Source organism: Morone saxatilis, unplaced genomic scaffold (assembly GCF_004916995.1).
Source record: "Morone saxatilis isolate NCDOM2014 unplaced genomic scaffold, NCSU_SB_2.0 Contig24, whole genome shotgun sequence".
Lineage (NCBI taxonomy): Eukaryota > Metazoa > Chordata > Actinopteri > Moronidae > Morone > Morone saxatilis.
The window spans coordinates 5,720,506-5,733,549 of record NW_023339807.1 but is presented as its reverse complement, the minus strand read 5'-3'; the positions used below and the strand labels follow the sequence as shown (position 1 = coordinate 5,733,549).

General features: G+C 42.9%; 2 protein-coding genes across 3 annotated transcripts in view; one reads left to right on the top strand and one right to left on the bottom strand.

The window, feature by feature from the left end:
• ibtk (inhibitor of Bruton agammaglobulinemia tyrosine kinase) overlaps positions 1-6,052 on the bottom strand; it is a 17,894-nt gene extending 11,842 nt beyond the window's left edge. The window contains exons 1-7 of one of the 2 annotated variants that reach the window (XM_035672016.1): positions 5,876-6,052; positions 4,213-5,090; positions 4,004-4,100; positions 3,276-3,400; positions 1,706-1,816; positions 464-634; positions 123-240 (exon numbers count right to left, since the gene is read on the bottom strand). In XM_035672016.1, coding sequence (XP_035527909.1) covers positions 123-240; positions 464-634; positions 1,706-1,816; positions 3,276-3,400; positions 4,004-4,100; positions 4,213-4,536 — 946 coding nt within the window. In that variant the 5' untranslated portion in view covers positions 4,537-5,090; positions 5,876-6,052. Of the gene's footprint in view, positions 1-122; positions 241-463; positions 635-1,705; positions 1,817-3,275; positions 3,401-4,003; positions 4,101-4,212; positions 5,091-5,875 lie in introns of those variants that run through there. The other variant, XM_035672015.1, reaches the window with a different exon arrangement.
• Positions 6,053-8,627: 2,575 nt separating this feature from the next.
• tpbgb (trophoblast glycoprotein b) lies at positions 8,628-12,491 on the top strand. Its single transcript, XM_035671584.1, has one exon. The coding sequence runs from the start codon at positions 9,110-9,112 to the stop codon at positions 10,247-10,249; it is 1,140 nt and encodes a 379-aa protein (XP_035527477.1). The 5' UTR covers positions 8,628-9,109; the 3' UTR covers positions 10,250-12,491.
• Positions 12,492-13,044: the final 553 nt, after the last annotated feature.

Genomic DNA, 13,044 nt, shown 5'->3' with positions numbered 1-13,044 from the left:
GGTTGGTGTGCGGAGGCCATTATATACACAATTACCACAATTGTCACATTAAGTATCTGAAAAGCAGTACAATTTTTGTCTTGTAACACTGGCTTTGCTGACATTTAGAAGTTGAGACTTACCCAGTTGGCCTCCATTGAGTCCCATTGTGTAGACAGCCTCCCTGGTCCACAGCACTGTATGGAACCTTCCTGCTGCAACTCCAATGACTGTCCTGCCTTTCAACGTCTTAGAGAACACCTACATACAACACAGCATATTAACAAGGACACTGAAACTAAACTACACAGAATACACAGATTCTAAACTTGAAACTTCGAAACGTACTGGTTGTATAAAATGCTAATCCATCTCAAAAAGGAACTTGCATACAATAAAATTCACCAAAACGAGTCACCATCAAACACAAAAACAATGCTGTTACATGAAGGAACTTTCCATTCCCTCCCCCGTTACCACCTACCTGTTTAGGGACACATGCTGAGGAGGGAGGAGGAGCCAGGCCTAGCTGGTGAAAGGTGTTGAGGCCAAAAGTATAAACGTAGCCTTCTTCTGTCAGAACCACCGTGTGATCTTTAGCTGCTGCCACCTGGGAGCAGTGGTGGGACATCAGACCCTCTACCATCCGAGGAACCTGGAGAGAAGAGTGAGAAGGAGAGGATAATGAAAAAGATTAGAAACAACAAACTGAGTGTGCAGAAATTCAAACAGCCTAAACTCACTGCTCAGCAGGCATTGAAGATTATGGAGTTCCCTCCACATTAATCATGACAGCATCCCATGCCTGTATTTTTAGCACCAGGGCAATACCCTGTGTAAAATATTACCTTACTTATAACTACGGTATTTGCCAACAATCACTCAAATGGCGCTGTCACAGCAGGAGCCCGCTCGTTTTCTGCTCCTCTCAATTCATTTGCTGTAGTAAACTAATATAAATAGACAAGTCTGGTCATATGCTATATTTTTCTTATTGTATACAAATTCCATGGACCAAACCCAACAATGAACTAATCTTACCAACAGCGGGGTAAGAGTTGCACCACAGCCAAACAGCCAGTGCTGTGGATGCCCCACTATGTGGCCATAATGCCCCTGTTAAAATTAACTACTGCCCTGTTTTGAATTGACTGTAGTGCCCTTAAAAGAAAGTTGTGGTTCCCTAATTTACTATAAACAATATGTTGTTTGGCAAAACAGGCAAAAGACAATTAAAATAGCCTAAAACTGGACATCTCCCAAAAACGCTTTGGCGCTGGAATCTCTCGGTCAAATACAATCAGATTGATCACGTTTTCTCTTTTTTCCCGGCAACAGCAAAAATAAAAATACAAGAGACGAAGACAGCTTGCTGCAAACTAGTTAACCTGACACCTACACCTACACACACACACCTACACCTTAAAAAGTTCAGTTCAACAAAGACTCATAATCGTCAATTGTCACATCTACACACTGAACTTTCTACTTTAAAACTGAAGCAGAGGAATCTGTTCACAAAGTGCTGTACCTATTTTGTATTCACTATATCTAAAAACATGACATCAGTTGATATCAACGGACTATGTTGAGATGATTTATTACAAGCTAGTCTATAATTATTTTATTGAGGTTAGTTGTATATTATATGCATGTATGTATGTAGTATATAAAAATGTACAGCACATATTGTGACACCAAAATAACGTCCTGTAACAAGTCTCACCAGATAAGTCTGTTCATCTCCATGGCCAAGTCGTCCTCCCTGTCCATGTCCACAGGTGAAGACCTGGCCTTTCTGAGACAGGAACACAGAGTGGAACTTACACAGGACCACCTACAAGGAGAAGAGGTGGTTAAACATGAACATAGTGATGTTTCTGTTTTTGCTTTTAGATGTAAAATACTATATATCCAAGGAAAAAAAACAGTCTGAAGTTAATGCTGATTAAGGCTGTTGTCATTATAATTTTGACCTCATGGCAGAGGCTGCGATGCATCTCTTTCCATGTCCCTCAGCCAGGCCCTCTTGTAGTGACAGTAAAACACTATGCCAATAAAAGGCCAAGGCACAAGTGGAAAAGCAAACATCATTACTAATACATTGCGCCCCTCAAGCTTTCAACAGAGAGCAGGGATGTTTCCTGAAGTATCACATTGATGTGGACAGTCACACACATGCATACACACCAGTGTAGTTCATTTAATTAAAAACATGTCATTGTGGAATTAATATTTAACCTCTGGCACCTGCTGGATTGGGCTAGGAAGACAAAGACTATACGCAGTGCCACTGGGTCATTGTGTGGTCATGAAATGAGATCCATCTGCCCCCCACTAGGCTTTATGAAATTACTCTGCATGACAAGTCCTGCAGGGCAGAAAAAAAACACCTCAAACAGAGGGTTTCTTCTGTAAACACCAATAATATCCTGACACAAAGCCCAAATTCATAATTACTTAACAAATACACAAACCACATACGAATGCCAAGTCTGGAGAATAGATTAAAATGATAGCATGTCTAACACAGTCGTTTGGCATTACTTAATCTACTATAACTAGCACCTGGTGTGTACACGCACCACTGGGGGTGGTTGCACTGTTGCCAGTAGCTATATTAATCACACTAAGAGCACCCACATGACAAACGCATGAAATTGTAGCCAGGCTGGCGCAGTCTGGCCGCATGGTTTAACCGTGCACAGATCGGCTCAACAAAGTCACAAATTAAGACTACACAGGAGAAGACAAAGCCAATCGGTCCATGGCTCACACACCAACTATGCCCCCCGTTTGACTCACATCAACAATGGTTTCTTGATAGCCCCCACCTACCAAATCCAAGGTTTATTACGGTATGCCTAATGATGTAACGCTGTACCACTACTAACTTCATTTATTTATCAAAAGGACAATTAAAATCAAGCATAGCCCATATGTCTACGTCTGTGGTTTCACCTAGAGAAAATATGAGCCAGTATGAGCCATGTTCGGAGGAAAAAAAATAAATTTTTCACAAATGGTGATTTACCCTGAGGAAAAGGTTGTGTAATACAGGACTCTGGGGATGGAGTGTTTTGCTGGTTTACCCAGGTGGTGCGCCTTATCTGGAGTACCCATGTGCATTGGCTTTTTTTTTTTTTTTATGTAACACATTGGCAGGGAGTTGAAGCATGAGGCCATTGCTGATGTGACACATGCAAGTGGGGTTTTCAGGGTAGGGAAGCCCTTTGGTGTAGGAAAACACTTACTCCCTGGAGTTCTGAGACAGCAACAAGGGGTTGTTAGCCTACCTGCTTGATGTAAACTCCAGTCCTGGCAAACACATCCACCAGCTCAGGGTGCTGTCGGCTCTCCTGATTACCATGCCCGAGACTGAAATTAGTATTGTTTCCCCATGTGTACACTTCAGTTGGGTCTGTAATGAGGAAGAAAACACAGTGAAAAGCACAGCCACAACACTGCCTCCATTTTTCTGCCATTAAAAGAAGGCAAAGCAAGTATATTTGTGTAGCACCTTTCAATCACAAGACACAAAGACACTAGGAGAATAAAAACAAAGCAATATACAAAGACGTTATGAAAACAAAGATTTAAATAGGATTTTAAGTTAATAATAATAATATTTAGATAGAAGATTATAAATAAGATGAAATAGAATAAACCAGAAACCAGATCTTCTGTTCATAAACAATGGGTACTACATCCTCCATCCAGTCTTTCAGAAAGTCCTTTGGTATGTAATGTGAAAGGCACAAATCATAATGGCTACAAAAGACATGTGACATAGTACAGGGAGAATTAAATCCGATGCATGTCCAAGTGTGAGATGCGTCATTAAACAGAATGAGTCATGATGCTAATAAGCTTGTGACTCTGCAAAAACAAAACCACACCCTTCACTTCAGCAATGTCATACAACAAGCTGAACAAAAAAAGATTGTTTGGAATGGTGAAGGACACCAGCGCCATGCACGTTGGAAGTCCCTTCTGAATTTAAGAGCAGAAGTCAGTTTCTTACCAGTGTTTTTGAACACAACATGTGCTGGTCGGTCCTTCATCGTAAGGTCCAGGACAGAGAGACCCTCCTTGTCCTGGGTGGAGAGGAGTCCAGCATGCTAAAACAATGTCGAGGGAAAAAAAGTATAAGTATAAAATTGGCATTTCCTTTTATGACACTTTCATATTATTGCATTATTTGACTAATAACCTGGACTGGTAAATACAAACCTTGACCAGCGATATGAGACAGTGAATCTGTCCGTAGAACGCGCTGCGATGCAGAGCGGTCCAGCCGGATTCCTTATCCTTCACCATCAGGTCAGCACTTTTGCTGTCCAGCAGCCACTCCAGTAGGGCCTTCTTTCCCAGTGAGGCTGCCAGGTGCAGGGCAGTGCGACCAAAGGCGTCTCGCAAGGTGGCCGCATTGTAGCAGTGTGAAGTCAAGAAGGCCCGCAGCTGCCCCTCAGAGCCGCCCGTCAGCGCCGCTACCACCTCGTCTGCGTGCTTCTGTGAGCGGCATTTCGGGGTGCAGTCCGGCGGTGCCAGACTCATCCTGACCTCCACCAAATCTTCACAGTGAACCCACCTCCCGTATGTATTACAAAGTCCTTCTGACAGCCCACCACCCGCAATTGCAAACAAACTCAAACACAATGTGAGGTAACAAATAAACTGTAAGAGCTGCTTTTCAAGAAGAAGAAGAAAAAAAAATGTGTCAACAAAAGGTCGAGATGGTTTGGAGCGCTAGAATTGTGCTTGTGTTGAGGTTCCACCGCACCCTAGCGACTCCAGAGCCTTTGTGCGACTTCAGTCCACCATTTCAACCTAGTATTGAACACAAACTAAGGTGCTTGCAGCATACAGTGGCATCAAGAATTCAATAAATACAAAACCTCTTGTGCTTTTTATACAAAATTGTACATATTAACCGTTGCAAAAATAGTTTCTCCTTTATATACTCTTTACTAATTTACAAAAGGCAACAATTTCAACAACCCTCTGACCTTCTCGTCCAGCAGTCCAACCATCAAACTTGAGGGGAAAGGCCCCCTTTCCCCCCCAAATTCTCACTTTTCTTTTCAAAACTCCATAATTGTAGAGTGCACCTGGGGAAGAAATGTCCAGAGTTATCACTGATAAACAATGACCAACATTCACACTTTGTGTACTTGCACAATAAGAGTACAGCTGTGTGTGCAGGATGCAGTAGTGTGAGGAGATCTTAAAGTGCACAAAGGTCAGAGTGAGTCCGGCCTCATTACAGCCTTCAGCTGAGTGGGCCGGTTCGCTACACAGCTTTTGAGCTGAGCAAATAAGATAGGAGGCTATTCAAATTAAACTTTACATGTAACGTTAGTTTGCATTTGGGTGCTGTTGTTGTGAAGAAAATGCACAGACATTAATAAGGGAGGTTCTTAATGTGGACTAAACAGCAGGATAATGTAACATGCTAAATTAGCCGAATAACATGAGATTCTTCAGTTTCTGTGTCGGCTACAACACTACATTCAATCCATAGTCGGGTTCTGCGTGAAACAACTGCGTGTTGAAGACATTATGAACCTAATTCTTCATCGGAATAACATTAACTGATCATATTTCCCACTGAGTTAACGTTAGGTGACTGACTTGCTAGCCAGCTGCAAGCTACTTCAGTATTAGCTCATAGTACACAAGCAGGAAACGGACACACATCATAATTTGCTATGTATTTTCAGCTAACCACCGTTATCCACCTCGGTGTTGGGGGAAGTAACAACAGAGGAATGGGCTCAAAGAGAGTTGTTAGCTAGCGCTAGCTAACTGCACTTGGCAGCTGTCTCCACTGACACATCACCGCCGTTCACGTTAGCTCCGCTGCAGACTGACGGTAACGTCCATCGTTTCTTACCTTCCGCTAGATAAAGAAACAACAGGACATGGAGACAGCTGCATCAACGACGTACATCCTCTGTGTCATTACTACAAAAGCGAGACGCTAGCGGCTTTTTGCACTGGTGCAGATTTTGACAGGACTGGACGCCTGAAACCCTGCAGGTTAGGTAAAACGCCTCGCTAATGTCGAGACTTCTGATTGGTCGGGACGTGTGTATGCCGACATCCTATTGGTTGGTTCTTGGGGCGTTCGTTGTGCTCAGTGTGCTGTTGCTGTATCTATGATGTCATAGGACAGTGGATTTGATTTTTACTTTAAAGTTTATATTGTAAACATAATTATAAAATAACATAGACATTTAAAAAATATATAAAAATGCTATGTATCTTGTCAATTAATCTTAAATGAAACAAGAATATTATTTTACAAGTATAATAAGTTATAATTTGCACCTCATGTGTGTCTCGACAATAACACATTATTCTTCATAAAAGCACAACTACAACTGCTAATACTGCTCACTCTTTAATGGACAAATGTGTATTACCTCACTGTGCCTATATTTCCACTCAGATGCAATTAAGAGCAAGAAAAGATAGATTAAGATAAGATATACTGTTATTAATCCTCCAAAGGAGAAATTCAAATTACACACAGCAGCATTGGGGAATATAGTGCAATAAAAAGAGTACAATGTACATACAATAGTATCACAATAGCAGAGGAAAGGTATAAGAGTTGTTTTGAAATAATTTCTGCACAAATCTTTTTTCTTTCACTTTATAGAGAATAAGAATTACTTGATGTTCCACCCAGAACAGAATCTTTTGAAGCATGCCACAACTACAGTGGAGTGGGTATGAAAGGTGGATGTAAAAAGTTTAGATGTGCCACAAGAACATCATGTCAGTTCCAATAGTCTCATAGCTATACATTGGGTATCACTTTCAGCCTTGATCCAGGTTTCATGGAGTTACTCAGATGATTGTCACATTGGCCCAGGCTAAGAATAGGAAGGAGTCAAAGGAGGTTAAAGCTAGGGTTACACTGGGATCTAGACCGGGGCTTCCAAATATGACATATTGATGAGCACGCCCTCCGTCACGCATGAACGCATCCACAGTGTTGCTTCTCAGCAGTATAATCCTGCATAATCCAGAAGACAATGCCTTCACTACAAGGTCGCCACTCAAGTCATTTCTCAAAAGGAGATGTGGAAATACAGACCATAAAGTGATAAAGGGAATCCAATCATTGCACTGTTAAGACAATAATATTGTGTTATTGAACGCTTGAAACTGTCAAATGCTATTCAAATCAGAATCACTGAATGTGTTCAAAATATTAATTTTTTATATTTTTAACTTAGTGTTAGTTATTACTTGTGGATAAAGTAAGTGAGGCCACGGAACCATGTTTGAGGGATACGTAATTAATGACATTCAGCAGTTTTCAAAATCAAATCTGAAATAGTTGAATATTATATGTAGAAGGGATGTAGGATTTAGTGGCCTCCAGTGGTGTAGTTGCAGATTGCAACTCCCTCACTTCTCCCATCCCTTCCAAGCGCAAAGGAGAAACTACGGTGGCCGTGAAACACGCTAACAACGCCAATGCTCCTATCTAGAAACAGTGTTTGGTTTGTCCCTTCTGGGCTACTGTAGAAACATTGCAGTCCAACATGGCTGAAGATATAAACATTTAATTCTAAGGTAAAAAAACATCACGATTCCCATACTCAGGTGATTATACACTAATAAAAACGTAGCACCCTAATGCATATTATATTCCACTTCTATTAATAAATCCTCCTAAATGTTACACACTGGACATGTTTATATAAAAGGATGATGGGGTTTTACTTTTTATTTTTATTTTTTTCAACCTTTACCTCAAATCTGAGCCAGGCACCTTCATCCAGATGATTACAAATCATCTTTTCTTTGCTCTGCTTTTAAGTTTGTTTGTATGTGGTTCTGTATCATGTGGACAAACACATTTACACACAATAAATCTTGATAATGTTTTTTCACAGCCTCCATTGGGTATGGCACAGAGATCCTTATAATCCTCGAGGATCCTAAAATGGATTTTATTTTTTAATGTTTTAATAAATAGCTGTAAAATGATTGTGTTTCCTTCACCTGTTTTTGTTTTTCATTCCTTTAGGCCCGTTGTTATTTCCACTGAGACAACAGCTCACCAAATGGGGTTTGTGTTGTCTTGTGATAGGCCCAACACATCAAACTGGTTTACCCACAAACCTTTTTGTCTCCCTACATGTTGAGCCATAACAACATCACGTCAATATATTTTATTTCAAGAAACGCCAACTGCAAACATTTTTGTGCTTGGTAATGATGTATTATGGAACTGTATAAATATCATCACTTTTTGTGTAAACGTGTGATCAGAAGATATATACTTGCTTACATACTATACTGCTGCCTCATCTCGGAGTGACGCTGAGTTGTTCTTCACATTTCTTGGGACGTCACTGGAGCTCCCTCGGGGAGCCCTGGAGGTCCCTGGCCCTCAAGTCACCACCGGCACACTTCATTTTTAGGGAAACTAGTTGCGATTTCTACAATAAGATGGTTGACAGTCGAGTTAAGATTAATGTAAAAAACACGTGTGGCATCGCCATGAGTGGGGAATCTAAATTAAATTGTAAATGAACTTAGAGGAGTTTTCAGTTCACCCCCCTTTTGCTGAACAATGGTATGCTCCCTCCTTCCAGTGGTCTGCACTGTGCTGCTGTGTTTAGTCTCTCCCTCCAGACTCCCTACGTTTAGGAGAGCGACAAGCTGGTCGCACGTACCAAATGCATGGCACCGTCTCGGAACCAGTAGCACGAGTAAGTTATCTGTCGATTTTTACATTCTGAGCCGGACTTCACTGTTTTATCGGGACTGTAAAATACCGTGCAGCCTGTGCACATACATATATACGCGCCTGAGGTGTGGATAACAAAGGAAGAAGACAACGTAACGTTAGAAGTTTGCAAGCGTCGTCCACATCACCATTATCGTCATGGAAATGTAGACTTATCCTAAACGAGGATGGTTTGGGGGTAGTTATATGGAGGCTGAGTTGGAAGTGGGAGCAGCTTTCGAAAGGATACAGTCGGGAAACATAGTTGAAAAACTTTTCCTTGTTTCCCGTGGAAGAACAAGGCGGTGACGGGCTTGGATTGTTGTAAAGTAATCTTTACGCACGGTCTGCGCCGACAGATTTCTACAGTGCAAGATGCGCCTGTTGAGCACCTCGTGCGGATGCAACCGCGGAGAAATCCGAGGGAAAGCACAAAAGTCTGGGATGATGTACTTGCTCTTCCTCCTTGCGGTCGCACTGTCCTGTGACGGCTGTCCGGACAAATGCTTGTGCTTCTCACAAACTGTGAAATGCCAAAACAAGGACTTGGACACGATTCCGCAGGATTTGCCGGACAACACCAAATTCCTGTTCGTCACAGGAAACAATATTTCCCATATTAGTGTGGACTCTTTCCCAAACCGCCTGGAACTATTAACAGATCTCTATCTCAGTGGGAATGAGATGGAGTCTGTGGATGCAGAGGTATTTGACAACTTGCCAAACCTTGTGCGGCTGGACCTGAGCAACAACAAATTCCAGAGTTTCAGTGAAAGAGCTTTCCCTCACAATAATACACTGCAGTTCCTCAATCTGAGTAGGTCTTTAAACAACCATTCCTTCATGGATGAGGTCCTGGGTGTCCTGCAGAGTGGAAACCTCCTCCAGCTGACGGTCCTGGACCTGTCCAACAATGACCTTGTGATTCTTCCAGACACCATATTCACCAGCCTCTCCAACCTGGTCAACCTCAGTCTGCAGAACAGCTCCATCATCTCCATGCAGAACGGGACGCTGAAGGGGCCGCTGCTGCGTGACCTTGACCTGAGGGACAACAGCCTGAGGGATCTGTCCACCACCACCCAGGCAGAGTTCAGCCTCAAGCCCGGCCTCCGCATCCGGCTGGCGGGGAACCCCTGGCGCTGCGACTGCTTCATCGAGGACACGCTGTCGTGGCTGAAAAACTCCACCCAGGTCGTCGACGTGCAGAACCTGACCTGTGCAGAGCCCGAGGCCCTGAGACGCCAGCCGCTCCTGCAGGTAGAGCAGTCGCAGCTGAAGTGTTCGGGCGACATGGAGGGCGTGCTGGAGACTTCTTATGTTTTCCTGGGGCTGGTTCTGGCTCTGATTGGCGTCATATTCCTGCTGGTGCTCTACCTGAACAGGAAAGGCATCAAGCGGTGGATGTACAACATCCGAGATGCTTGTAGGGACCACATGGAAGGGTACCATTACAGGTACGAGATAAACTCTGACCCGCGTTTGGCCAACCTGAGCATCAATTCGGATGTGTGAGAGAGGACGGGACACTGTCTTGGACCCCACAGTGAGATATCAAATGACTTATACTGTTAAGATTTGCATGAAAGTCTTCCTCCCCTTCCCCCTTTCCCCCCACGATGCTATTGAGATTTGACATCTGTCATGGCTCCTAATTAACCCCTCTCACAACTTCCATTCTGCCCCACTGCCGCATGTCCTATACAAGTACCTGGCAGCTGTGATGTCAACTGCATGGACAGTGAATCATGGTGAAGGGTTGTTGTTTTTGGTTTTTTTTTGGAGAGTTGCGAAGAGTCATATGTTCTATTTTTACTTTTCCTAAAGGATAAACGTATGGAATACATTGACTTTTAAGTGAAATACCTGTCAAAAACACATACTGCCGGTCATTGCATCCCTCTCATTATGCCTCTGCTGCAGAGAAATGCTATACTGCTTGTTTATGAGTTTGTTCTTTTTAATATGTGGATTTGTGATATACAATATGCCTTTTTTGAATGATTATAGTGCGCATTGCATAGTTTTTGGATTTAGTAGGTGGATGTAATTGCTCTTTTTTTCTGTGACGATATTCAGCTAAATAAAATGGATTGCTGGTATGTGTCTTGACTAAAGACATTCAATCTTAAAACTGAGGAATGGGATCTGAAGGCTTTTGAAACAGCAGATAGACTCATTCCTGAGGCAGCTAGCATGAACCATATGACAAACACAACTCCTACCCCGGTTGTCAGCGAGTTGTGTGAAACCCTGTGTTAACAGTTTTAAGCGCTATTTTAGCTAACAAGTGAGTTGCTGCGGTAGGAAATGAACTCAAATTGAGAAGTTGAATAGATGACATGCTGTCTGAATTTAAATGAGCTTCTCCTATCTGTAGGTCTGTAGGTGATGAGAGTAGCCAACTGTCTCCCACCCAATTTGCTTCCTGCTGTGAATCTAATAAAAAAAAATCCTTGGCTCTGCAGTAAATTCCCCCAAAATAATGTCTGTGAGCTGCAGCCAGTGGGCAGGTTTCGCACCCACAGACTCCAGCATACACTGCAAACCTTTCAATATACTCCAGCTGCAAAAAAAAAGGGAATAAAATGGTATATGCTGTTTCGTGGCACATGCTAATGAAGGCAAACTGAACCCGAGATTCTCATGGGGCACACAGAGGTATTATGGAAATGAGCTCAGGCGGCTTTGCTTCTCAGGTAACCCTGTTTTATGGGAGCTTGGAAGAAGTGTTTTCCATTAGTGTTTCTACCCAACTGTCAATTATAATTTTTCATGTCGTCCAGTACAGTGTGGATTAGTAATAGATTACTATTCCTTATAGGAGTATACTATGCATGTTGTTGTCTGGCAGTCTAAATTAATGATGTTTGTTGTGTCTGAACTTCCTTGGTCCTTTTTTTGAAGAGCATCTAGATAGATAATAATTTCCTTCTACCTCCAGCTCCTCACTCCTTTGCACAAACACATCTCTAACAACCGGCCTTGCGTAGCCTGCAGCTACATGTCATTTGTAGTAGAACAGCATGGCTTGTGCACAGATTACCCCTCACTGTATCACATGGCAACACGGTCCGTCGTCATGGCATATCTTTGTATTTCAGTGGGAGTGGGGGGGTTCAGCTGCCATAATTCTGATTCTGTCTCTGGATGTGTGTGATTACGCTCGTTTGACATGAGGAAGGGAAGCGCTGTGTAACACTATCTGTCTGGTCTGGTGCTCTGGCTGGTGTTAATGCTCTGTATGTCTCCTGACAAACACAGCAGCCGCTCCACTGTCTCAGAGAGCTGAAGACGTGTCGTCACACCTTCAGTTTCGCACTTCCCGCCTGGAAATCTCTTTGTCTAGGAGACAAAAACAGCATTGCCAATCTTGGAGATAAGGAGTGTGTAGTTTGTAATAGGCTGCTAGTTTTAATTCTATTATTCTCACTATTCAAGGTGTCTTTCTCAGGCTTCTATTCTGATGATCACACCTCCATTTCTGGCTCTCTGACATCCTTGTACGATTGGGATTTTGCAGGTTGATTTCAACTGGTTAAACAGCCCGAAGGCTGCTAGTAACAAGCGCTTGTTTCCTCGCTCCGATTTGTAATTGTTGCAGGTTCATTTTGAAAATGGATGGTCTCACTTCACACACTATTCCCCAAAGTGTGGCTTCCTTACCTCTTGGTCCCAGGAGGGACACACAGGTGCAGGCTGCTTACAACCCAGTGTTTCCACAGAGACTGTCAGTGAGTAGTCCTTCTCCTCGCACAGTCGGCAGATTTATATTAACGAGTGATTTTGCGCAGCCACGCCTCGAGCTACGCGTGGCAGAGCAGGTGTAATTACAGTGAAAAAAAAAAAGCAAAGTGAGAGTGTGAATGGTTAAAAAGGAAGAGCTATAGGAGTGCTGGGTGTGGAGAGCGCTCTTTGTTCTATTAGCTCGGCGACACCTTCTCTGGCTCACTCAGTGGACCCTTTGTGCTTGTTAACACTAGTCCCCAAACAGCTTCGACATCTAAATAGCCCTTCATTGACTTATGGTGTCAACTGAGATCCAGAGCGGCAGCAGCGTGTCACGGCCAGCTCTCTGGACTCTCAGCTGTCTGTTTAAGGCTGTCGTCTACAGCTCATTTCCAGACAGGAGCAGGGCTACCTCCTGAGGGACAACTTTTATATGATTACACACAGAAACATTGTTTTGATTCCATGACCAACCTTTTTCCTGAACAGTCCACCTATGTGTAAAGCATTACCTTTGTTTACGTGACGAAATTTTTTTTATTTAAAGAATATGTTGTTGAAGGTCCGGTGTGTAACATTTA